Raw genomic sequence first — 27,358 nt, 5'->3', positions numbered from 1 at the left:
TGCTCTTCACTGTGGTGTGCAGGCTTCTCCTGTTGCAGAGCACGGGCTCTAGGCAGGTGGGCTTCAGTAGTTGTGCCATGCAGGCTCAGTGTTTGTGGCTCACGGGCTTGGTTGCTCCGTGGCATGTGGGATCTTCCCAGACCAGGGCTTGAACCTGTGTCCCCTACATGGTAGGCAGATTCTTAACCTCTGTGCCACCAGGGAAGCCCTGGCCTTGTGCATTTTCTTGTGAGATGGTTTGATGACTGTTCCCCCAGTTAGACTGTAAGCTCAAGAAGACCAACTGAATGAATGAATGGAAGAAAGAATCCTGGAATATTAGAGCTGAACAGGTCCTTAGAAATCTAATCTAGCTCCTTCACATTCCAGATGAGGAAATATGCCCAGACAGAAGCTCCTAGAAAGAGCTGGGTGGGCTGGGGGCAGTGGAGGGGGAACAGACCCTTGATCCAGATTTACCAACTCACCCATTAATGGTCCGTCTGTGCCTACCCTACCTTTAAGTGGTTCCCACTGGCCCCAACAGGACTTGGTGTTCTGGGCTTTATGTGAACTAACCAGAAAAGGGCCCTTTCTTCTTCCTTCCCACCGTCTCAGCCTCCACACCAACTACGGTTATTTTTTATGATAATACAATAGTATTTTTAATACAGATACTGAAAAGTGTCTTACTTGTGTTTTATTCATTGTTCAGATAATTATTGCTGACATTTTAAGAAAGTAATATATTTACACATTTAAAAAAGTCAAATGGTATAAAAAGGTACAAAAAGAAAATTGAAAGTTCACTTTCACCCCAGTCACTCTCCCTGTAGGTAGCCATTATTAGGGTTTTGTGCAGTTCCTTCCCCTGGTGAAACAAAACAAAATGAAACACACACACACACATTCATGATCCCAACCCAATATTTACAAATCTTATTTTGAGATACCTGCTTAGCACACGCAGATTTGCAAAGATCCTAGTCATGATTCATTTTGGATTTTACTGAAATTATCAGAGATTAACATTCTTAAAACTTTGAGCATTTGCATGAGCACAGTTCATCTTTCAATTGACTTAATTCTTTTTCTTTGTTCCCCTGGTAAAGCTTTAATAGTTTATTCAAAAGGTCATTCAGAATATATTATTTTTTCCCAAGTGTTACAGTTTTTATTTTGTTGCTATTGTTAATGAAATCTTTTGTCTAAGAGCTTATTGTTTGTAAATAGGGATTTTCGCATATTAACTTAGTGACCTGACAACTTATTAAATTTCCTTCTTGTTTCTAATGATTTTTCAGCTTATTTTCTAAGGCTTTTAGGCATGTAATCATGTTGTCTGTTAATGATAATTTTTCCCTCTTTTCTCTCATTTCATTTTCTTGCTTAATTGCAGAGGCTAGTATCCCAGAAAAATGTGTAATTTGTCAGGGATAGTAGTGGACATCTTATTCTTGTTCCTGCCTTTAATTTGGATAATTTTAGTACCTCAGCATTAAATATCATTGAGTTCTTGTTTTCAAATATATTATTATCATGATAAGGAGGTATCTGTTCCTGTTTTACTAAGAGTTTATCTGGAATAAGTATTGTAATTTTTTCAAATTCCTTTTGTGGCATATGATGAATTGGTCCTATGTTGTTTCTCTTTTTTCCTTTGACAATATTGTATATTTATTAATAGATATCATAATTATTGAATCATCCTTGCATTCCAAGGAGAAACCCTTCTTGGGATGTTTGCTAATGTAAGATTTTGCATCAGTAATCATGAATAACAATAATACTAACATCATAATGTTATCATAACACAATGATAGTTAACATTTATTGAATGCCTACTCTGTGACAGCCCAGAGATGTGTAGGAACTGATGAAGCTGAAGTTAGAGCCTAGGGAGTCTGGCTCCAGAGTCCTCATTCTTTTTTTTTTCCTTTTTAAATTAATTAATTAATTCATTAATTGGCTGCATTGGGTCTTTGTTGCTGTGCGCACAGGCTTTCTCTAGTTGCAACGAGCAGGGGCTACTCTTTGTTGCAGTGTGCAGGCTTCTCATCGTGGTGGCTTCTCTTGTTGCAGAGCACGGGCTCTAGGCTCTAGGCATGTGGGCTTCAGTAGTTGTGGCTCAATGGCTCTAGAGCACAAGCTCAGTAGTTGTGGTGCATGGGCTTAGTTGCTCTGCAGCATGTGGGATCTTCCTGGACAAGGGATCGAACCTGTGTCCCCTGCATTGGCAGGCGGATTCTTAGCCACTGTGCCACCAGAGAAGTCCCTCATTAATACATTTTTTGTTGGTTATCTGTTAAAATAATGATATTTTGGATATTGGGTTACTTATATAAAGTGTATTATTAAAATTAATTTAGTTGTTTTTACTTTTTAAAATGTGGCTACTAGAAATTTTTATGTCATATGTCTGGTTCAGTTCTATTTCTGTTGCACAGCACTGGGCTAGAGCTGTAGACAGTGCTTCTCAAACACACACATGAGTCCTCTGGGGATCTTGACAGAGTCTGACTCAGTGTATCTGGGCTGAGCCTGGGATTCTGCATTTTTTCCAAGCTCTCCACTGATACTTTCACTGCTAGAGATCACCCTTGACATGGCATAGTTGAACAGGGCTCTCAAAGTGTTGTGTGAGTCAGAATCATCTGGAAGATTTGTTAAAACATAGATTTCTGGGCTCCCCTTCCAGAATTTATGCTTCAGTAGGTCTGATGTGGGGCCTGAGAACCTGCATTTCTGTGAGTCCTGAGGAGCTGCTGGTGCTGCTGGTCCCGGCACTGTGATTGGGAACAGCTGCTTTACATGGTACTGAGATGATCTGTTTCTGGAAAGTTTAAAATATGTCGTTGTGACTTACTGGGCTTGCTGCAGTTTTAGGAGGAGTTCTAGTCACAAAAATTTCCAGTATTCTCTTGGTTTTCTCTTTGGGAGAAGAAGTGTATTGATTTGGGTAAATTTCATTTTCCTAGAAAATAATCCACATCATCCACTTTTCCAAGTTATTTGCAGAGTCTGATATATTTGTGAGTTTTAACATTGTCTCTGCTAATCTCTCTCTCTCTCTTTCTCTCTCTCTTTTTTTTTTGTATTTTCTTTGATTAGGCTACCCAGCAGTTTACCTATTTCACTCTTTAAGAGAAGCAGCTTTTTTTCTCAATTTTTTAAAATCAATTTTACACTTTTCTGATTTCTAATTTTCACATTTCTGCATTTATCTTAATTCCTCCCTCTTGCTTTGTTTGGGTTTATTTTCTTGCTCTTTTCTGTGAAACACAACTGAGTTACAGGCTGCGTTCATTTATGTTCCTTTTCGTTTCATTCTGTAATGTTTAAGGTGATGGATTTTTCTTGTCATGTTACGTAACTTTTGGAGTGTGGAATTTTCATTATCATATTTTTCTAGATGTTCTGGCACGTTTCTTAATGCTTTTTATTTATTTATTTTTAAATTTTTTTATTTATTTTTTATCTTTTTGGCTGTGTTGTGTCTTCGTTGCTGTGCACGGGCTTTCTGTAGTTGTGGCGAGTGGGGGCTACTTTTCGTTGCAGTGCGTGGGCTTCTCATTGTAGTGGCTTCTCTTGTTGTGGAGCATGGGCTCTAGGCAGGTGGGCTTCAGTAGTTGCAGCACACGGGCTCAGTAGTTGTGGCACATGGGCTTAGTTGCTCCTCAGCATGTGGGATCTTCCCAGACCAGGGCTCGAACCCTGCATTGGCAGGCGGATTCTTAACCACTGCACCATCAGAGAAGTCCCTTTAATGCATTTTAAAATTCCTGGACTGTTGTTTTGTTGTTTCTTTTTTTTTTGTTTTTCACTTCTAATTCTATTGCTTTGTTGTTAGAGAATAAAGTAAGTGCTCTTTCTACCTTTGGGAATTTGAAGTTTTCTTTGCTGCTTTTTCTAAGTGTTACACGGGTGCCTAGGATCAATGTGGTGTCTTGTTTTCATTGTATAGAGTTGATATATGTCTGTTGGAGTGACAGTATCAATGACTTTCATACCTGCTGTATCCATGTTTCTAATCTGGATGCACTCTGCTGCTCTTAGTGCTGGCTCATGAAGGTCTGTGATAGTTATGATGCCCGTGAGAGTTGCCCTTTGATGTTCTCTAGTGCCTGTTATATTGTTCCTAGTCTTGAGTCCACACCACCTGCTGGCTGTCACTTCCCTGTTTTGCCAGGCGCCATGCTTTGATTGCCTGTTGTATGCCAGGCACTGTATTAGGCGCCTTCCATGTCTCTGTCTCCTCATGAGATCTTCACCACAGCCCCAGGAACTGGGTGACTCTCCCCACCTTCTAGGTGAGAACATCGATGTTCTCAGAGTTCAGTCGCTACGCAGGGTCACATAGCTGATGAGTGTCAGACCTTCACAGGTCACCCTGCTTCTCTCCCTTCCTGTCTGAGGGTGGTTAACTTCTTCCCCGCCTGCCCTGCCCTCATCCCCTCCTTCAGGCCCTGCTGGGATAGTCTCTGCTTTGACAGCCCCACAACCAGCTCCCAGCAGCTCTCACCAAACCAGAAGTCCCGCCTGCAGGGAAGAAGGAATGTTGGTTTCTGTGCAGGAAACACCTGCGAGCGCCAGCCTCAGGCAACATTGTGAAACTCACGGAGTGAATCTTTGGAGGTTAAATTTAGTATCAGGCCCTTCTGTTTTAGAGCTGGGCCAGCACCTGGGAGCCATGGCTCCACTCTTCTCCAGACCTCAGCCCAGTCCTGTCCACACAGCCCTCTTCCTTCAGGGACGGCTTTAAATGGTTCTTTTTTGGCATTGGCTTTATATCCGAAGTTAATATCATTCTCAACAGACAGTTTGCATGTATCCGTTCTCCTCTTAAGTGGTCTTTCCCACCACAAAGACTCCCCGGGACCCACGCACATGAGGCTCGTGCACACGGTCTCGCCCCTCCTTTCTGACCGTGCACTTGAGACCCCCGTGAGGACCGAGCCCCGTGACCTCCGCCTCCTGGAGCTGTCCCTTATCTGCTCACTCCTCTGCCTTCATCCAAACCACCTTCTTCTCCTTCTGTATTTTTGCAACAAACTCCTGACCCAGGGCCCCCACCTGCCACCTCACCTTTGAAGGGAGGCCTCCCTGTTGTCATCCCATCTCAGTTGGAATGTCACTTCCTCCCGAGGCCTTCTCCAGACTAGCAGCCAGCCCACACTCCACTATTTAATACTCTCCTTGTTTGTCTTTGTGAGTCTCTCGTAGAATATACGCCCAGGGGAACAGGCACAGCGCTTCTGTGCGCAGCTCCTAGAGCAGTGTCTGGCTTACAGTGGGTGCTGAATTAGTAAATATTTGCTGTGTACACGCCCGTCTCGCAATGTTGGGCCTCCTCCACCAGCACCCATACCATCTCCTGGGAAACTTAAAGAACTTGCAGGTCCTGAGGCACCACCTCCAGGGATGCTGGTTGGGTCTGTTTGGGATAGGGCCAGGAATCTGCATTTTAGGGGGTGCTCAGGGTGATCCTGAGGCAGGTGGGCTTCCGACTTTGAGCACTGGTGTGGTCGGTAGCCCTTACACACCTATTAGCCCATTGGATCCTAACGTACTTCTAGGAAGTATGTCTTAAGGCCAGGGATTCTAAATCTATATTTAAAAGCTTACAACAAGGCAGAAATACAGACGCAGATGTAGAGAACAAACATATGGACACCAAGTGGGGAAAGTGGTGGGAGGGGTGGGTGGGATGAACTGGGAGTTTGGGATTGCTATTACACATTACTAATAAGAAAAAAATATCAAATTGTACACTTTAAATACATGCAGTTTATTGTATGTCAATTATATATCAATAAAAGTTCTTAAAAAAAACTTATAACAGTTTTTTTTTTTCTGAACAGGTAACATATTCACATGCTTCAAAGATAAAAAGTCTAAAAGGCTATATGTGGGAAGTCTCCCTTACACTCTCTCCATCCAAGCCCTTTCGCAGCTCCCACATGGGAAGCTACTTGTATAAGTTGCTTGGATACATTTCTGATGCTTCTTTATGCAAGTACAGGCAAATTCCAGCCTAGATTTTTATTTGTCCCCTTTTAAAATACAAAATAATAATGCACATGTTTAGAATCTTACTTCTTTTTCACTTAACAGTGTAGCCTGGGAGATTTCTCCCATCAGTACATAGAGCCTTCTCGGTTTTAAGCTACCTCACATTCCACATGGGGGAGGTACCACAGTTTATTAACCAGCCCTAGAGGTGGACCCTTGGCTTATTTACTTTTGTGGAGAAGGGGCCTGTTACCAACAGTGCTGCAGGTTATAATCTTGCTCCGGCATCATTGCTTTGCAGATACATCTACAGTTGTGCAGATGTATCTGCAGGATGAATTCTCAGAAGCAAATTGCTGGGTACCTGGGTCATATACCTTTGTAATTTCAGTGGATGTTGTCAGATTTCTCTGGCCACTTGGCATTTCCACTAGCAGTGAAATTAAAGAGTCCTCATTTTCCTACAATCTTTCTAATCAAATTTGCTGTCAAATTTTGGGATTTTTATGAGCCTGCTAGGTGAGAAATGCTACCTCAGTGTAGTGTAGGCTTTTTTTTTAAATGGCTTTATCTAGACGTAAATGACATGCAATAAATGGCAAATTTTTAACGTGTACAATTTGAATGATGAGTTTTGACATATCTGCATCAGTGAAACCATTACCACAGTCAAGGTAATGAACATATCTCTTACCCCCAAAGTTCCTTGTGCTACCTCCTTCCACACAGTCTGCTTTCCATCACTATAAGATCATGTGCATGTTTTAGAACTTTTATATAAATGGAATGATATAGTATGTACTCTTCTTTCGGTCTGGTTTTTCCATTCTGCATCATTATTTGAGATTTATCCATGTTGTGCTGTGTATATCGATAGTCTTTTTTTTTTTCTCTGCTGAGCAGTATTCCATTTTATGGGTAAGCCACAATTTATTTATCCACCCATTGGAGGACATTTAGATGGTTTCCAGTTTTGGACTATTTAAGTTGTCATGAATATCCATGTAACTTTTTTGTATTGACATAGTTTTCATTTCTCTTGAGTAAATACCTGTCCCTTGAGGCAGCTAGGATCCTGGTACCCAAAGTGTGACCCTTTGACCCTCAAACCTTTTCATTGCTTCCTGACCCTGCGGGACGGACATGCCTTGGAGGAGGGCCAGATCAGGACCCTCTAAAGCATGGGCTCCCAGGGCATGGCCTCCTTGCCATCAACTAAGCTTGGTATTACAACTGCTTTGAGTATTACTATTTTGTAGACATAAGGAATGCTGATTTTTTTTTTCCAGCCACACCGTGGCTTGCGGGATCTTAGTTCCCTAACCAGGTATTGAACTTGGGCCCCCTGCAGGGGAAGTGCAGAGTCCTAACCACTGGACTGCCAGGGAATTCCCAGGAATACTGATTTTTTTATTTTTAATGCCCATTCTTTGAAAAGTTTGCATTCTGAAAGATGAGGGAGAGGAGTAAAGAGAATATCTGGATCGTAGGTGAAACTAAGTGTTGCAGGAAAGACCGGGGACCATGGTGGCTCTGAGGTGCATTGGACGAATGCCTTGCTTCACATCCTAAAGCACTTATCCAGCTAGCTGGCGAGGATTTGCTGGGCGTCTTTGTGTTTTCTAGGAGCCACTATATTTTTGCCTGAGCTGATGATAGCACAATTAATAAATTTTCAGACATCTGTTTGTTTAGTGGAGACCAGATGAGGAAACCAGCACTTTTGCAGTGTGATCTTTTATATGGTGGAGGGAGATTCCTGGTGTAAGCCCGGTGAGGGCAGCAACTGTTGTCTGTTGTTCACTGCTGTTTCCCATCACATTACCTGGTGCATAACGGACACGGTATGTTTTTGCCGAGTGCAGGAAGCAACATGTTTTGGGTGGGGGTGTTCTCCAACGCTGTATTGTATTTATTAGGCATGACTTGGCTTGAGGAGGGGGCACTTGGTCTGTTATAAAGGGTGAGTAGCATCCAGGTGGCTTCAGAAGGCTGGCCCAGGAAGGGCAAGGGAGGGGAGGAGGGTGGAGAAAGAGGAGGCCCGAACAGGGAGGGCTGTTCCTTGTAAACTCTGCTAAGGACTTTGAAGTCAATATTTGAACTTCTTGGGAAACCACTGATGGAGCTGAAGCAATACAATGGCATGCTAAGATGTGTATTTTAAGAGATCCCTCTGGCTGCTGTGGTAGGGATGGGCAGGAGGAGGCCAGATTGGGAGAGGCAAGGAAAGCACAGAGGAGGAGGTTGAAGGAAACCTGGACAATGATGGCACGGCCCGCCTAGGACAGAGACCTAGGGCAGGGCTTGGACAGATTTCTGGTAACTGTAAAACATAGTGGGGATGGGAAAGCAGGGGGTAGAGCAAAGGAACTTTGGGGCAGGGGATGACGTCCAGCTTATAAAGGGCCAAACCAGTCCTTGACATCCTGTAGACTGGGTCTCCACCCTTGAAGCCAAGAAAAAGGCGGAGACATTTTTTTTAAAAGTCCATCCCCTTGATGTATAAAATTAATTTGTCTTCAGTGTGTTTACAAAGTGGCCCAGCCATTGCCGCCACCTAATTCCAGAACGCTTTCGTCATCCCCAAAGGATGATCTGTACCCACTGCTGTCCCCTCCCAGGGAGCATCAGACTGTCTTCGAGGCCTTGCTTTTGTCCTGGTTAGTTCCCAAGGAGCTGTGCGACCTCAGGCAAGTCCCCACCTTCCTTGGTCCCTAAAGGTCTTTCCAGCTGTGACCCCACACGATGGTTCTGGGTGGGCAAGTTATGTTACGGTCATACTTCCGTGACTCTAAAGTAACGTTAAGGATTTTTAATAGGGGGAGGGCTTGTTTCATTTTATCTTTCATGGTAATAAAACACAGATGATTTTACTGTAATTAACATCCTAATTAGCATCTTGGCATAAATCTTTGTCTTCCTTTTTGGTTACCTCCTGAAGTCACACTTCCGAAAGTGGAATTACTGGTTCAAAGGAGGTAGACATAGTTGAAGTTGTCTGTACATCTTGCTAAATTGTTTTCCAACAAGGTTGCGAGAACGTGCCGTTTCATCAGACCGTTGTCCACTTAGTGCCTTTAGGGAACTGCGTCCATTTCCCTGGTGAAATGAAAACAATGTGTGTTCGTGTGAATGTGGATTTCTGGGATTGCCCATGTGAGGAAGCACACTTTCGCGTGTCTCTGAGTCACCTGTCGTCCCATTTTGTGATCTGCCAGGTCTGGCCTCGGCCCCTGCGCCCCCTGGGAGGGCTGCGGGTGGCGCCACTCTGTTGCTTGTCGCTCGTGAGCCCTGGGGCCCCTGAACTTGGGCATGGTGACCGGGCTGCCTAGACAACTGTGTGCTGGTGCTTAGGGGACGACTGCCTGCCCTGTTATCCCTAAAAGAGCCCAGAGCATTTCAGCACCACCTCTGAAGCCTTCCTCCTCCACGTCCCACAAGGGGGCAAATTTTCTCTGAGGGTAGATTGCCCCTCACCTGTCTCCTGTCTGTGGCATGTGGGATCTTAGTTCTCTGAGCAGGGATCGAACCCGTGCCCCCTGGACCTCCAGGGAAGTCCTGGTAGGTTGGGTTTTTGAAGAGGACCAAGCATTTGTACGTGCTGATGTGAGCGAATGGAGCTGCACAACGCCAAGCTGGCCAGAGCCAATTCCGTTCTGAGTGACAGGGGAGACTTTGCTGAGTGGAATTCCTCTAAAGGTGGCAGTATTCGTCCATTATTCAAACGCTGAGTTTCTGAGAAGCGGGGGCAGAATTCAAAGTAAGTCGTCCATGGGGCCAGAGTCCCCAGAGCAGGGGCCTCCAGAGACTCGTGGGATCTTGTTCTTCTACAAAGAGAGTTGCCGAGTTGCTCTCGTCACATTTTCCTGATGACTTTGCTGTGGGGCACATCCCTCGTCTGAGGAGGAAGCAGAGAGACAAAGAAGCAGGGCAGGTGCCCAGGGGCTCCTGAGTCACCGGGGGCGGGAGCGGGCAGGGCAGCAGACTCCCCACCTGTGTGGAAGCGTCTGGCTTTCACTCCTCAGGGCCGCTGTGTGGCTGCAGAGGGAGGCTGGGCCTGTCGTCGCCCCTTTATCTTGGCCCGAGGCCAGTTAGTGCTGTGGGAGGAGGGTCTTGGGGTTTGGGCCCCCCACAGAGGAGCACATCAGCCCTGCTGTGCTTTAGAGGCTTGGGACTAGCCGATGCTGCAGCCAGCAGCCAAGGGACTGCGCGGAGGGGTGGTGGTGGTTGGGGGGCGGTGTCGTTTCTTGGTCTCCCTGAGCCTGTTTCCTCAGCTCCTGGGGGCTTCGCGTCCTTTGTCCTGAGGATTCAGGTGTATCTGTGCCAAGTGCCCTCCTGAGGACCCAGGACAGCTCCGTAGGTGGAGCCACTGTCCCCCTTGCTCCAGACCCTATGGAAACTCCCTCTTCCCTTCCTGTCACCTGTCGGCCCTCTCCTCCCAGGCTGGCGGTCATTTCCGAAAACCACACCAACCTTAGCCTGCTTTGCCTAAATTATCCAGAAAACCCAGGGGAGGGGGAATGCCCTCTCTATCATGTCCCGTAGACGTGCGCTCTGGACCTCGGAGGGAGCCGTGCTCCCTTTACAAGAGGACCGGGTATAGGAGACCCATCCCTTCCCACAGAGCAGGGGGTGAGGCAGGGGCGTACAGATCACCCAGCCCAGGCGGAGCGCCCTGATGACCGCGTGGCCCACAGAGAGGCTTTGCTGTGCACGGTTTGCAGTGGAGACACCAATTAGGAAGCGTCTCCCCTGCGCTTGAGCCCGGGGTAGGTGGACTCAGGTGAGTGGGGGATCAGCCCCCTCCTCCTCTCCCACCCACAGGCCTGCGCTGGGAAGAGCCCTGGGGCCCTGCACGCCAGACAGTGGTGAGATAAGCTCTGGATTGCAGGAAGAGAGGCGGTAGACACAGCGATCTCAGGAACACACCTGCCTGGCTGTGCTCTCAGCTCTTGAGCCACCATATGCCCCAAGGGGCAGCGGGAATTCTGGGCCCCCGTGGAGCCCAGGGTGCGGAAATCAGCAGTGCTTGAGGTACCCCGTAAGGTTTGAAGAAAGGGAGGACAGGGCGTTTCTGTCACACACCCAGCCACAAGCAGCTCCAACTTTCCTGACTCTTATCCCTGCCGTTCCAGGTGTCCGGATTCTCCCTGCTCAGCTCCCGAGGGTCTCCTCCCTCCTCAGTTCTCTACCTGCCCTGCCTCACACCTGGGTGAGGCCCTTCACTCCACATGCCCCCATTTTACTCATTCTCCCATTGGGGGCTCCCCAGATGACTGCCAGGGTATCAGCAGTTACTCTGAAAAAAATCTTTTTTTTTTTTTACCCCAGCAAGTTATCTTTAATGTCTATGCTAAATAAGTAACATTTACACACACGACAGAACCATCATAGGCTCTTGTAAGAATCCAATGCATAAGAATCCAAGGTAAATGTACAGAGGTGCGTCAACTATAATTTGAAAGAAATATTAATGGGCTGTGCCCAGGTAGCATGCTCTTGGCGTATTCCTCTATTAACTTATTGCTGTTTGTATTTGCAAGATTATTATTGGTCTTTTTATTAATACATAATCATGCTGGTTTTTTTAAATTCAAATTCCAACTCTGCAGTCCCACTCCCCAAAGGACACCTTTTCCACAATTTAATGCCAATCTTTATAGACTTTTCTACCCATAATACAACTGTAAGTTTTTATGTCTTTTTGTTTTTTATAAAAATATGGTCATGACTATAGATACTGTTTATTATTAGCTTTTTTCCTTCCCCTTCATGATGCACAGCCTATCACGGGAATCTGTGGGAGACCCTCCCCCATTGTTTTTAGAGATTTCTTGGTGATCCATTATATCAGCTGGGTCCCTTTTTGATAACATTGAGATGACTTCCTGTCTTCTGCAGTTACAAACCATGTCACAGCACACATCCTCATGTATATGTTTTTTTTTTGCACAGGAACCAGTGTATTAGAAGAACCAACTCCTAGAAGTAGAATTGCTGGGCAAAAGTATCTGTGTGTAAAAAATGTTTGATTGAGATTCTGAAAATAACTCTCTAGTAAAGCTGTGCCAGTTGACACCCCATATGAACAGGGCATGGGTATTCCTGTTTCCTAGAGTACTTGCCAGTGCTGAAATTATATATCTTTGTAATATGCCCATCTGGGAAGTGAAAAATGCTGCATCACAGCAGGTGAGGTCAAGCTTTTATCCTAATGTTTATCGGCCATGTGTTATTGCTCTACCCAGCATATTCCCAGGCCTCCACTAATGTTGGTATTTTTTGGCCTCGCCCGGGTGGCTTGTGGGGTCTCAGTTCCCTGACCAGGGATTGAACCCGGGCCTCCTGCGGTGGAAGTGTGGAGTCCTAACCACTGGACTGCCAGGGAACTCCCAAGGCCTTCACTAATATAGATTAGTGATTTTGAGCCCTTTTGACGTGCTTATTGGCCATTTGTATATCTCCTTTGGAGAAATATCTATTTAAGTCTTATGCTCATTTTTGAATGAAGTTGTTTGTTTTTATGTTATGATTTTTAGGAATTCTCTATATATTTGGAATGTTAATCTCTTATAAGGTGATTTGCAAATTTTTTCTCCCAGGCTGTGAGATACCTTTTTATTCTGTTGATAATGTTTTTGATGCACTAAGTTTAAAAATTTTTACCAAGTCCAACTTGTCAATTTTTTTTTCTTTTTTTGCCTGGGCTTTTGGTGTCATATTGAAGAAATTATTGCCTAATCCAATATCATGAAGCTTTTGCCTTATGGTTTACTCTAAGCATTTTATAGTTTCAGGTCTTATATTTAGGTCTTTGATCCATTTTGAGTTAATTTTTATATATGGTGTTAGGTAAGGGTTTAAATTAACTTCATTCTTTTACATGTGGATATTCAGTTTTCCCAGCATCAGTTGAGATAATTGTCCTTTCCCCATTTTTTTTTTTGTAAATTTCAAAACTAAAGTTCTTTATCTGCATTTCTCGAACACTAGTATGTACTTTCCTCATTGAATGTTGTTGGCACCTTTGCCAAAAGTCATTTGACCGTGTACGTGAGAATTCATTTCTGTGGTCTCTGTGGTATTCCACTGGTCTATAGTTCTGTCTATGCTAGTACCACACTGTTTTGATTACTGTAGATTTGTAGTAAGTTTTGAAATCAGGAAGTGTAAGTCCTTCAGCTTTGTCCTTTCTTGAAATATTCTCACTGCTCTTTTCTCCCCTCCTTTTTCTGGGACTCCCACAATGCATTTGTTGGTCCACTTGGTGGTGTCCCACAGGTTTCTTAGCTCTGTTCACCTTTCTTCTATCTTTTTATTTCTGTTCCTCAGATGCAATAATTTCCAATATCCTGCCTTCACTTTGCTGAGTCTTTCTTCTTCCTGCTCAAATCTGTCTTTGAATCCTTCCAGTGAATTTTTTACTTCAGTTATTGTACTTTCCAGCTCCAGAATTTCTTTTTGGTTTCTCTTTAGGTTTTCTATCCTTTATTTCCATTTTGTTCCTACTTTGTTTTCTTAACTCTCCACATCATTTTTCAGTTCTTTGAGCATCTGTAAGACAATTATTGTAAAGTCTTTGTCTGGCAGGTCTGCCATCAGATTTTTTCAGGGACAGTTTATGACAATTTATGTTTTTCCTTTGAGTGGGCCCTATTTTCCTGTTTCTTTGTATGTTTTGTGATTTTGATGTTGTTGTTGAGTACTGGATATTTGAATCTAATAATGTGGTAACTCTGGAAATCACATCCTCCTCCTTCCCCAGGATTTGCTGTTTTCCATTATTTTTGCATATTATTTAATAAAATTGTTGTTGTAGATTGTCTCTGTGCCAAGGACCAGCCTGAGGCATAAACTTAAAATCCCTGTAGGTCTTTTCTGAGGCTTTCCCAGGACATGAGCAGTCATTTTCTAATTTCCCCCAAGTTTTTTTTTTGAATGTCCTAATCTTAATGTCTGGCTCCCAAAAATGGGAAAAAAAGAGAAATGAAGGGAGGAAGAAAGGGCACTGGCCCTTTAAATCTCTGGAGCCACTCTAGCTGGAGGGAGAAGGGCTTGCGACAATGTGGGGAGGTTGCAACAATGGCTGCCTACCTCTTTCTCTGCACCTCTGTGATCAGAAACAGCAGTCAGAGCACAGATTCTCCAATATTTGGAGGACAGTGTCTTTTGCCCACCCCGGCTCCTGCAAACTGTGTACAAGCTGCTCCAGGAACACAGCTACCTGCCAGTGGCTCAGGGGAGGGGAGGAGTTGCTGCTACTGTGGTAAATTGACCCAGATTAACTGCAGTTTTATGATTCAAGCCTCCACCTGAAAGTTGCAAGCCTTCAATAGACTCCAGAGTTCCAAAACAGTTACATCAGATAGACTCTGCTAGTGCCATTGTTGTCTGGCTGGGGAGACAGATTCCTGGTGCATCTGACTCTACCGTCTTCCTAGAATTCTCTCCTATTTATTACCATTTTAGCCATTTTAAAAATATTTTGGTGGTGTTAAGTACATTCACTTTTGTTGTTGTGCAACCATCACCACCATTCATTTTCAGAACTCTTTCATCTTGCGAAACTGAAACTCTGCTAACCCATTATACACTACACTAACTCCTTAGTCCCTCCTCCCCCCAGCTCCTGGAAACCATCATTTTACTTACTGTTTCTATGAATTAGACTCTAGGTACCTCATTTCAATGTAATTATACAGTGTTTATCTTTTTATTTCACTTTGCATAATGACTTCAAGTTTCATCCATGTTGTATCATGTAGCAGAATTTCCTTCCTTTTTAAGGCTGTGTAATATTCCACTATCTAGATAATACCACATTTTGTTTATCCATTCATCTATCAAAAGATTGCTTCCATCTTTTGGCTATTGTAAATTATGCTGCTATGTTTCTTTTTATTTTTATTCATTACTATTTATTTAATTATTATTTATTATATTTTGTTATTTGTTTCTTTTGTTTCCTACTTACAAAAGTAACATTATGTTTTAATTAATTCAAGCATAACATTACAGAAGTACACGAAAGGGAAAAGTGCTGTTCTTTTTACACACAGAGGTGACCATGTTAACAGTCTGGTGTGCAGGCTCCTCATGGTGGTGGCCTCTCTTGTTGCAGAGCACAGGCTCTAGGCACATGGGCTTCAGTAGTTGTGGCACATGGGTTCAATAGTTGTGGCTCACGGGCTCTAGAGTGCAGTCTCAATAGTTGTGGCTCACAGGCTTAGTTGCTCCTCAGCATGTGGGATCTTCCAGGACCAGGGCTCAACCCATGTTCCCTGCATTGGCAAGTGGATTCTTAACCACTGCATCACCAGGGAAGTCTAACATATAATTTTTTAAAGTGGGATTATATACTGTGCATGCTTAAATATTTTTTAATGTTTTATTTTGAACTAATTTCAAAGGTCCAGAAAAGTTGCAAGACTATTCAGAAAATTTCCATATTCCCTTTACCACATTCACTTTATCTTCTCTCACTCATTTTTTCTGAAGTCTCTTGGCAGTGAGTTGCAGATGTGATGTCCTTTACTTCTAGATACTTTAATATATATTATCTAAAAATAAGAACTGTTACTAACATTACCCTTTACTACAATGATCAAAATCAGGAATATAGTAATATTATTTAATCTGTTAATTTAATTGGACATCACTAATTCTCTCAATAGTGTCCTTTATAACAAAAGAAAATCTCACATTTTTCTTAGATAATGGTAAACACTGAGGTGATGCTCTATTTTTCACAATTGACATGTCTCGTTAGCCTCCTTTAAACTGGAACAGTTATTCAGACTTTCTTTGACTTTTATGACATTGAGTTCTTTGAAGAGCACAGGTCAGTTATTTTGTAAAATGCTCCTTAGTTTGAACTCACAGGATGCTTCCTCATAATTCTGGTTACCACTTTGGGCAGGATTACCCCAGAAGTGATGTTCTTCTCAGTGCATCATATCAGGAGAAACATGTTGTTCATCTTTCCCAGTACTGGTGATTTGAACTTGGTCATTTGATTAAGATTGTATCAATATCTGTTGTAAAAACCATTTTTTAAGCCATTTAAAAGTTTGAACATTAATTTACAATGTTGTGTTAGTTTCAGGTGTACAGCAAAGCGATTCAGTTATATATATATATATATATATATATATTCTTTTTCAGATTATTTTCCATTATGTTATTACAAGGTATTGAATATAGTTCCCTGTGCTACACAGTGGGTCCATGTTGTTTGTCTATGTTTATGTATAGCAGTATGTATATATAGTAGTGTGTATAATCCCAAACTCCTAATTTATCTTTCCCCTACCCCCATCTCCCCTGCTATCCTCTTTGGTAACCGTAAGTTTGTTTTCTATGTCTGTGAGTCAGTTTCTGTTTTGTAAATAAGTTCATTTATATCTTATTTTTAGATTCCACATATAAGTGATATGATATTTGTCTTTCTCTGTCTGACTTATTTCACTTAATATGATAATGTCTAGGTCCATCCATGTTACTGCAAATGGCATTATTTCATTCTTTTTATGGCTGAGTAATATTCCCTTGTATATATGTACCACATCTTCTTTATCCATTCATCTGTTGATGGACATTTAGGTTTGTTTCCATGTTTTGGCTATTGTAAATAGTGCTGCTGTGAACATTGGGATACATATATCTTTTTGAGCTAGAGTTTTCTCCAGATATATGGACATATGTCCAAGAGCGGGATTGCTGGATCATGTGGTAACTCTATTTTCAGTTTTTTAAGAAACCTCCATTCTGTTCTCCATAGTGGCTGCACCAATTTACATTCCCACCAACAGTGTAGGAGGGTCCCTTTTCCTTCACACCCTCTGCAGCATTTATTATTTGTAGACTTTGATCATGGCCATTCTGACTGGTGTGAGGTGATACCTCACTGTAGTTTTGATTTGCATTTCTCTAATAATTAGTGATATTGGGCATCTTTTCATGTGCCTGTTGGCCATCAAAAAAATTTTTTTAGTAAGGTAAAATGTATGTACAGTGAAATGTGCACATCTATATGAACAGGTTGATGAATTTTGTTGGGTACATCAGTGTAACCAATACCCCAATCAAGGTTACATACCATTTGCAATTTGCTTTTTTAATTAAAAATATGGTTTATACATCCTTCCTTATGGGTTAGTATAAGTTTTTGTCTATTGTTTTAGAGGAAGGAGTCAGAGTTTAGTTTAGACTCACAATGAAGAGCATGGCTTTGGAGTCGTGTAGATTTGGGATCAATTTCTGCTCTGACACATTACTCAATATAGGGTAACTTTTAGCTCTCTAAGTCTTAATTTTTTCATCTTTAAAATGGGGATGTTACCTAGCTCAAAACAGTGTCTCAAGAATTGAGTCCTCAAAACACCTAAGAGCCCTTACAAATCATTTTTCTTTTTAAAAATGAAGAGAGGGGGACTTCCCTGGTAGCGCAGTGGTTAAGAATCCACCTGTCAATGCAGGGAATATGGGTTCGATCCCTGGTCTGGGAAGATCCCACATGCCACGGGGCATCTAAAGCTGTGCGTCACAACTACTGAGCCTGTGAGCCACAACTACTGAGCCCACATGCTACAACTACTGAAGCCCTCACATCTAGAGCCCATGCTCCACAGCAAACCACCGCAATAAATCCCCACAATGAGAAGCCCACACACCGCAATGAAGTGTATCTCGCCACAACTAGAGAAACCAATGAAAGATATGAAAACCCTGGTAAGAGAAGAAAATAGCCATTTATAGAGTCAGTAAACCTCTCAAAAGATGTCCAGCCTCACTGATAATGAAACAGATGCAAGTCAGAGCAACAGTGAGACAGAATTTTTCAGCTATCAGATTGGCAGAGGGACTCCCCTGGTGGCGCAGTGGTTAAGAATCCGCCTGCCAATGCAGGGGACATGGGTTCGGTCCCTGGTCCAGGAAGATCCCATATACTGCAGAGCAACTATGCTTGTGCACCACAACTACTGAGCCTGTACTCTAGAGCCCGAGAGCTACAACTATGAGCCTGAGTGCTGCAACTACTGAAGCCCGTGAGCCTAGAGCCTGTGCTCTGCAACAGGAGAAGCCACTGCAATGAGAAGCCTGCGCACCACAAAAAAGAGTAGCCCCCGCTTACCACAACTAGAGAAAGCCCACAAGCAGCAATGAAGACCCAATGCAGCCAATAAATAAATAAATTTTTTTTAAAAGGCAAGGCTAAAAATTTAAAAAACGAGAACAAAAACCAGCATCTAGACTCTTCGATTCCTTTCTATAAGAAAAATGTCCTGATTTGGTAATACCATAGTTCACTGATGACTGACTGTAGTTAATGATCCCAGTAAGTCAGGGAATTTTTGTTATGTGCAACAAGCACTTTTTCCAGCAGTTAAGTTTTGTCAGACCATGCTATTCTGAGATGCTCCATGGTGGTGTACATGCCTCGGGGTAGGTGTGCTGCCGTGCTTGTTATAGGTAAAAACTTCACGGAGGCTAGAATTGGGAACAGCAAAGAGTCATTAACAGAATGACAAGTGAGTTCTGCTTTTAGGTCAGTTAAGAAGGAAGCATGTGTGTTATTTAGGTGCTCTGATGTTCGTTTATTCATTCAACAAGCATTTCCTGAACAGCTACTGTGCATCAGGCATTGCCATTAGGGCTGAAGTTACTACTACCTTCAAGTAAAGAAATTACTCAAAGTGTGACAGAAGATATGGTAACAGGAGACAGCAACCTGCATGTGTCACTATAATAATGATAAAGAGGAACCTTTGACAGCATTAGAAAGAAGGTCCCTGAAAGCAGGGGCTGTTTTGTGCCTAGCATCTAGGTTCACAGCACTCTAATCAGTGCTTAGCACACAGTTGCTTAATATCAGAATTTGCTAAATGAATGGGTGAATGAACAAATGAATTTATAGAGTCAGGGTTCTAACAAATAACAGAAGACATACTCCGTTTAGGATAATTTGAGAAAAGTCTATTCATAAAGGAGCATGACTGTGCGAGGGCTGTTGGAGAAGCACAAGGAGTGGTACAGGAACCCAGTAGATGGAGAGATGTCACACCCGTAGGCTATAGGGGAGATAGGTTACTGGAACTGAGAGGGAACCAGATTCATACCCCCACCCCCATCCCCGCCCTGCTGGGGAGCCAGAGGGCAGAGAGCCCGGATGCCTCCATCAGGCTGCCAAGAGCACATCTATAGGTATCTACCACAAACTCCCGGGACCCTGGTTCTTTACATGCATTGCACCAGACTCTGAGATGAGGAGAATCATCCCCACTTTGCCAAGCAAACAGGATGCGATTAGCTAGGTAACTTGTCCCAGTTATCATTAATAAGATGCTGAACTACTATCCCAAGAACTGCCAGCACATTTGTGGAGATTTAAGCCCAGGTGGCCCAGAGCCTTGGGATCCACAGACAGATTGGATAGTTGGGAGGTAAATGACTCTTCTGGGCCAAAGTCTCCCCATCTGTAAAATGGGATGATACCCATTTTCAAAAATTTTTGTGATGATTCAATAAAAGTGATAGAAAACTTGGTACTTGGTGAACAAAAGAAAACCTCAACTTAATATAAACTGTTGAAGTGTTAAGTTTTTGGAAATGTGCTGAAATGCAAAACATGTGTTTCCTTTTGGGTGGGAGAGTGTGGTTGTTCATTTTTTGTTAATTACTTTATACTTGAATTTTTCAGTGTTTGGCCACGAACATGTATTAGTTAGGAACGAAAACAAGTTGCCCTGCTCTTTTTTCCTTCCCTCCCTCTCTCTCTTTCTTTAATCTGGGGACGTTCAGTGCCCTCTGCCTCAGTGTTCTGTGTGGGACCCTAGGCCCCTGGGCTCCACACTCTGAGTGGCCACATGGCCAGTGCCTGCATCAGCAGAAGACCATGTTCTCCATTTGGAATTCAGTGACTTCATCCTCCTCCCTGCAAACACCTGCTCCCTCCTGGGAGCCTGGAGAATGAGGAGAGAGGGCCTGAGGCAAAGATGCAGATCTTCGAGCTTTTAGGCTTTGATCCTGGGGGTTGGCCTGCTCCCAGCTGGACTTCTAGCTGATGGGCCTCCAGGAGTGGACACTCTGCCACCAGACCCTCCTGCCTGATTGGTTCTGGTAATATTTACAACAACCCCACAAAAGGGTATCATCCCATTATACAGAGAAGACAACCGAGGCTGAAAGAGATTAAATGAATTTGGCCAAAATGATACCTTTGGCAGAGCCATAGCGAATTTGAGCCCTTCTGCCTCCAAATCTCATACTTTCCTTTCTCATACAATCTGGAGCCTTCAGTATGTTTTCTGAAGACTTAAAAAATTTTAATTTTCTAATTATAAGAGCAACCTTGGATTACAATAGCAAATATGTAAAGTAGGAAGAAAGTTTTCACATAGCTGCAGCCCTATTGTCTGTTTGTATCTTGTGTTTTTTCCATGTAACATTATAGTGCATGCCTTGTTCCATGGTATTAGACATTCTTTGTAAACCCTATTTTCAGTGGCTGCTAATAATCCCTCAGCTGGGTATACCATCATTTACTTAAACAATCCTCTATTGTCAAACCTTCCAGTGGTTTCCAGTTTTTCGCTGTCGGTGACATTGCTGCAAAGAACGTCTTTTCATTCAGAAAGCTTTTTCTGTTTGTCCTATTTCCTTAAGATCGGTTCCCAGAAGTGGAATTACTGGTTCAAATACTGGTTAGCATTTTACGTCTCTTCATACCTGTGGCCAGATTGTTCTCCCAAAGGGTGGCCCCAGCCCTTTCCTGCCAGCAGAGTGTGAGAGTATTCTGAAGGCAGTTTCCTACTCTAACTGGCTTTTTGTTCTTTCCCCAAAGCCTCATAAAGAGAATGGCCCAGAGCGTGGTGGAAGTGATGGAAGATGCAAAGGGGAAGGTCCAGGAAAATCTTCTGGCCAACGGAGGTAGGTCCCTGAAGTCCGCTTATGATGGTGCTTTCCCAGCTCATTCTAGTCCATCCGTGGCCTTGGCTGTGGCCACATAGTAGTGGCTGAAATGATACGGGTACCGCGGAGGCTCCAAACGGACACATTGGACAGAGGCTGTCCACCGCACTTAGAGTGCTGTGGCGCTGCTGTTTGGAAGATATGCCCCTTTACAATGTTATAATCCTGCTGTCTCGTTTCTAAAACACCTGGCATTTCTTACCTGCGGCTGAACTCCTCAATGAAATTTGAAATGAAAATGAGTTCAATGGGGTTTAATGGTTGGTTGGACCTCCCACCTTCTCTTTCAGCCTCTGCTCTATCCCGCGTGGAGTATTCCATCCCCACCCCACAACCGATTTCTCCCTTTCCCCAAAATTGCCTTCATTGCTGGGAATGCCTCAAGCTGAATTCTTTAGTTATGCCCAGTAAGTAGAGGAGAGTTAGGCCAAAAACGCTTTGTGCAGCATGTTTGCATTTGGAATTTCTGCCTTCCCTTTGCTAATAGGATAAATCTTTAGATTGCAAGGATGTTTTGGTCCATGAATTAGTGTACAGACCATTTGAGTGCACTTAAAATGTGCGAGACAAAAACGTTGAGGCTTTAGAATCTTTAGAATTTGATGTTTCAATATCCGTAGAGATAATTAAACCTATGACTTTATGCAGGAGTATACTGAACATGAGAGCACATTCTGCGTTTCATATTTGTATCATATAAATTCATGTTTTCTCCCTCTTGGGAACATTGTTTTTTTTGGTTGCCGTGTGGCATGTGAGATCTTAGTTCCCTGACCAGGGATCACACTTGTGCCCCCTGCAGTGGAAGCATGGAGTCCAGCTGGAGTCCTAACCGCTGGACTCCTGGGAATATGCGAAAGCTTTTTGTTTGCTTGTTTAAATTGATACGTGGAAAAGTTCATACTCCCACATCTGAGGCTGGTTGTGTATGTTAATGCAGTCTAATAACTCCACCTTATTACATTGCAGGTTTGAAGGAAAAAATGAAATGTTTAAAGAGTAGGTTGTGCGTTGTTTGCCGTGTGTGTGCTCAGTGTGACGCCTGCATGGCCCCGGGAAGGTGGAATCTCAGTCTGGTTGTAGGGATACGGTGATCAGGTGACGATGGATTTCTCAAGTGACAACCTCGTAACTTGGTCCCGATATCCATACAACACAGATAGCAGCTGTTCCCCCCCCCCCGCCCCCGCCCCCCCATCTCCCTCTCCTCCCCCAGCAGCACTGCATGCCTCCTGGTGTGGTGGAGTTCAAGATCGACTTTGGTGTCTTTTGGTCTGTGGTTTGCTTCTTGCCTTGCTGGCTGTCCCCAGCATCCTCCTGCCTGCTCTTCGAGCCTGCCTGTTTTGTGGACCCTGACACCTTAAATGCCAGGCTTAACTTTGTGGAGCCTTGATGGGGTTCACGCCTACGGGGAGCCTTCTTCCCTTCCGCCTCTCCTGGGAGAGTCCCTGTGCTCAAACAGGCCATTTCTGGTTTCCCCATTAGAAGGTGTTGGTTGTTTTTGGTTTTTCTCCAGCCTGCTCAGACGGGTGGACTTAAAGCCGGAAAATCCTCTTAAGATGAATACAAATCTTTACAGACTAGAAGTCGCCACAATGCCTTCCCAAATGCAAGCCATTGGTTACACTGAGATTTCTTGCCAATGCTAATCAAAAAAATTATTTTGTTCAGTTGGGAAACTGATCTTATTTTCCAGCAGGTAACTCACAGGGCCCTAGACTGAAGCGCGGACTTATGGCCAAGAGCTACTTTTCTACATAAAAACCTGGTCTTGAGGATTCGAGGATTTGAGCTCACATTACAGTAATGATCAAAATGCTTACAGTCTACTCAAAATTCATGTCAGTTAAAATTAGGTGTTGTTATGACATCGTATCCATCCCAAGCCCAAATGTCACGACTCTAAGAGCTGCTGCGTCTCCTCTCAGAAGGAAGGAGTTCAGCTTTATTTGTTCGTACGCATTTCATTATCTCTAGGCCTCCTGGGGGTTTGGGTCCCCACGACTTCCAAGACTAGAACTTCCAAAGCTGGTCCTGTACCCCAGCCCTATGCAAAGGTCAAGGACGCTAGGGCAGTGCCCATGGCCGGCTCCTGAACATTCATCACGCACAATAGCGTAGTAAAGGCTCTGAAAGGTACTGCAGTCAAGATACCTTTGAGACACTTTGGCTCAGGCTGTCCTGATATTAGTTGGATGGGGAAATATTTTTCTTCTGCAGAGCACCTAGGGAACTAGTGATTGAGCGAATTGACTGGAGGGGCTCAGTGTTGCCCTCAGCAGGTGGGATTTTACTCTGATCTCCCTGAGGGTGCACCCAGGTCTTCAGGGCGCTGTTTCTAGAGGGCCAGAAGCACCAGCCTTGGAGCAGTCAGGCTTGGTCATTTGTGACCTTAGCAGGTCCTCTCCCTGGGTCTTAGTTTTCTCATCTGTCAATGGACTTAATCCCTTTACGGCTCTCTGCTCTGCCTGGGCACCTTTTGTTTTTATTGCTTCTTTGCCTCTTGCTGCGCTTGGTGCGCGGGAGCACACAGACGTGTTTGATTGCAGCGGAGGCTGAGCAAACACGCCGTGGTCTGGCCGGGGCCCTAGAATGTGCACAGAGTCGTAACCACCCGAAGGCACGTCTGGCTGCCCTGCAGTAGTAGGTCGCAGCCTGTGTGGTCACAGGTCCGTCTTTCTGCAGCTGCCGGGAAGGCTTTGTTTTGGTTCTTAGATGACGTCATTGTTGCTCAAGGGCAGCCGCCCGTGTGCAGCGTGTTTTGATTCAAAGTGAACCTGCCTGGGTTGTGCTCTGACCTCACCGGCCCTTGATCCAAGCGCTGCACTTCTGCCTCGAGACCAGGCTTGGAAGACTTCAGCCAGGGGAGAGGTGGGGAGCAGCAGAGAGGAGGCTGTGGTGCTGGGAGCACAGGAGGGCCCAGAGGCTGCCGCTTTCTAAAGCTGAGGACCATCCTCAGATCACATTCTCACCAAAAGTGATGTGCGAGGAGAGGGCAAGGCCCTCGGATGCGTGAGCCGGGGCTGGGGTCGGGGGTGGGGTAGGGGGTCAGTGTCTGGAGCTGGAGCTGGTGCTCCCAACCTGGGAGAGGAGGTGTTGGAGGAGGAGGAAGTCACAGTCACAAACCAGAGGCTTCTGCGGGGAGATCTTCACTGTCTCCTTATCTAACCTCCTCATTCAGCAGACACTTGTGCTCAGCCATCGGGGACCAGTCACTGTGCTGCATGCTGGCCACCCAGAGATGATTCCCTCCAAGAGCTTTCGGCCTGGGGATCAGACCTAAGCACCTTCTGTGCTGTGATGGAAGCCAAGTGCTTGGGAGCCCCCATGAGGAGGTGGGCCGAGTCTTAAAGGAATTACAGGCATTCTGGTGGAAAGGGGGATGCATTCTCTTTGGTCCGAGTGCCGTAAAAGCCTGGAGTTTGTGAAAACACATGGAGGTGAGAGCTTATCTGAAATGTACCTCTTCTAAGCAACTCGGGTAGTGATAGTACAGTAATCACGGTTATTAGGAAGATTCTCATAAGAAGCACTTGCTCACTGCTGGGCATGGTCACAGGCGCTGGGGACACAGAAATAGTCATCTGCCCTCAAGGAGCCTGAAAGAGCAGGAGAATCAAGCGTGATCGTGCAGCGTCATTAGTGAGATGGGGCCGGAGAGCGTCCCCGGGCTCGGGCCAGCAGGCGGAGGGAGGGTCGGGCAGGCTTTCGGGAGCTGGTCTCCAGCCTGATGTTTAGAACAGGAGCAGCAGTGAGAGGGAGAGTGAGGGGCTGGGGGTAGCTTGGCTTGGGTGGCGGTGTGCCCACGGGGTCCAGGGGTGGCAGAGGCGGGAGTCTTTAGAGCACACATTGTCTGGCACCTGCCTTGAGCGGGCTGTTCCCCGGCCTGTGGGGTGGGCGATGGCTCCCACCTGGCAGCATGTGACCAGCATGGGACGTGTGTGACCATCGTGCGTGCCCCGTGCCTGGCGCACAGTAGGGTCCGGTAGCAGGATCAGGGGTGACTATTGACGCACGAGGAGTGACCTTCAGTTCTGCCTCTGACCACACACCTGCCATCATCCAGACCTGGTTCAGTTCCTCCCAGACCCGGTTCCTTCCTACAAAGTCATTTCCCTGCCCTAGTGTGGCAATCCCCAAATCCAGAGTCACACCAAGTTAATACCAAAACCTGCATTAGCTCAGGCTGCCATGTCAAAATACCGCAGACGTTTATCTCTCACAGCTCTGGAGGATGGACGTCCAAGGTCAAGGTGCTGGCAGGTTTGGTTCCTGGTGAGAACCTGCTCCCTTCCCTGTGTGTTCACACGGCCCTTCCTTGGTGGGAGGACACGGAGGTTGGGGGCGGCTCTCGGGTGTCTCCTTATAAGGCCGATAGTCCAGCTGTGTCAGGGCTCCACCCTCCGTGCCTCAGAGGCACTCTTGTCAACCCCGACACCATGGGAACCTGAAGGATCTCTCTAACTCCAGAGACCAGAGGTATCGGAGCGTGGTCCTTGCAGAGGTGCTGACAGATGCCGCCTTCCTTGTCCCACCGCAGCAGGGCCACGCCTGCCTGAGGATGGGGCCGGGGAGCAGCGTGGCCCTCCCTGGCTTCCACGTTCCTCGTCTCCTTTCCTGGTGGACGCCACGTGACTTACTCTGTGCCAGTTTCCTAATCTCCGAAGTGGAGACAATAGTAATACTGGACAGGGTTGAAGAGTAAATGAACTGCGATAATTCCTGCGTCCAGGCCAGGGGAAAGCACCAGCCGGTGTCACCAGCGTCGTCATCCTGACTTTAAGGCCCCTCTGACCTCCCTCCCGCAGGCCACGTCCCTCCTCCGAGTCCCACTGCACGTCTGTCTGCTCCGTGGGGCTTGTCGACCCGAATATCCGACTAAGCGTATCAGGCTGAGCCTGTCTCCTCTTGCCTCTGCTCCGTCCCAGGCTGCCTGGCTGCCTGGCTGAGGGACTGTCCCCTCCTTCCACCCAGTCGCCCAACCTGGAAACCCGGGCGACCCCCGAGCCTCCCTCGTGCCCCAGGGCTAACTGTCCCTGAGCGCTGAGTTGGCCTCCTGCCTCCACGCCTCTCTCAGCATTCCCTTCTCTCCCTCAAAGCCCCAGAGAAGGCTCCTCGGGGCACGGGTGTCCTCACCTGGCTCCTTGGCCCCTAGAGGCTTGCGTCCTGACCTCTTGGGGACCTTTCAGCACTGCTGTGGATGCACGTCCAACTCCTAGCACAAAGGAGGGGCTCGGGACGTGGTGTCTTTATCGCCACAGGAGAAGATGCAGATGTGACTCTTCCAACCCTGCCCGGCCCTCCTGGCCCCCTCCATCCACACTCCTTCATCCATCAGCTTGACCCAGCGGTTCCTCGTGTCCTGCACCTCACCTAATGCCCAGCGCCCTCCTTCACTGGCCACGTGGCAAACTCCTGTCCCATTCAGCCCCTCCGTGAATACGACGGAGTCCCCGCGAAGCCCTCAGAGGCCCCTAGGACAGGAGGCAGGTGCGGGCTCTCCCGTCCTTCCTCAGCCCCTGCCCGCCTTGTGTCACACAGCTCACTGTGGTGTCATGTTTGACCAGTGTCCCCAGCAAACTGTGAGCACCTTGAAGACGAGGGGGCTGTGGTCTGCTGTCCCCAGTGCGGCAGTGAGCTGGCCTTCAGTCACGGTGACTGAACGTTGAGGGAGCAGTGAGCGGTCCCTTCTCATCTGCATGAGGATATATGGGGAAGTGCGGCGTCCACATGACCTGGAGTGAGGACCCCGGGTAGCGAGGCCCATCTTGCTGGGTTCGAGGAATTCTGGGGGCCACCTTGCGCGTCCTACACTGACCGGGGTGTAACCTGCAGCGGACCCCTGGGTAGCACCCTTTCAATGTGTCTAGAGCTCACCTGAGGACAGGGGGCCCCCAAGAGGTGTGCAGACACTCCTCCGCACCCCCACTTCTCAGGTGAAGAGACTGAGGTGCAAAGAGGTTTGGTTACTCATATGCTTGAGGGCCCCCCAGTGCTGCCACCTGAACTCCAGGCCCCTTCCTCCAGCCATGGCTGCTTAGAAACAGTCACGAATATCCTGAGCACATGGGTTTAGGTTTGCTTTTGGAGAAAGTAAGGGAGAAAAGGATGTTTGTCGAGAAAACACTGGTTTGTTCCTCTCGCTATAGGCTTTTACATAAAGGACCTACCCTGACAAATGCACATCCGTACCAGGTGGTGAAAACACATCCCTACCTCCAGTGTTTTGCTCGTGTTGAAAATGCCTTCGTTAAAACAGACGCGTGTGTGGGACTGGCCTCAGTCTAGCGCTGGGGTGTAGGAGGCGGGCAGATGGCTTGTCTGTGAGGGGGGGGGCACCCATGGCGGGCTGTAGGGTTTTCTGGGGTTGGCTTGGGGCTCTCCGTAGGGTTTGTGG

The 27,358-nt window shown here is 45.8% G+C and overlaps 1 protein-coding gene across 5 annotated transcripts in view; it reads left to right on the top strand.

The window, feature by feature from the left end:
* ATP6V1C2 (ATPase H+ transporting V1 subunit C2) overlaps positions 1-27,358 on the top strand; it is a 53,976-nt gene that overhangs the window by 8,758 nt on the left and 17,860 nt on the right. For all 5 annotated transcript variants that reach the window (XM_057741012.1, XM_057741014.1, XM_057741013.1 and 2 more), the window contains exon 4: positions 20,834-20,919. In XM_057741012.1, the coding sequence (XP_057596995.1) occupies positions 20,834-20,919 (86 nt within the window). The remainder of the gene's footprint in view (positions 1-20,833; positions 20,920-27,358) is intronic.

The sequence above is a fragment of the Hippopotamus amphibius genome, chromosome 7, assembly GCF_030028045.1.
Source record: "Hippopotamus amphibius kiboko isolate mHipAmp2 chromosome 7, mHipAmp2.hap2, whole genome shotgun sequence".
Taxonomy (NCBI): domain Eukaryota; kingdom Metazoa; phylum Chordata; class Mammalia; order Artiodactyla; family Hippopotamidae; genus Hippopotamus; species Hippopotamus amphibius.
The sequence above is the reverse complement of the archived record's forward strand: the minus strand, read 5'-3'. Positions and strand labels throughout refer to the sequence as shown.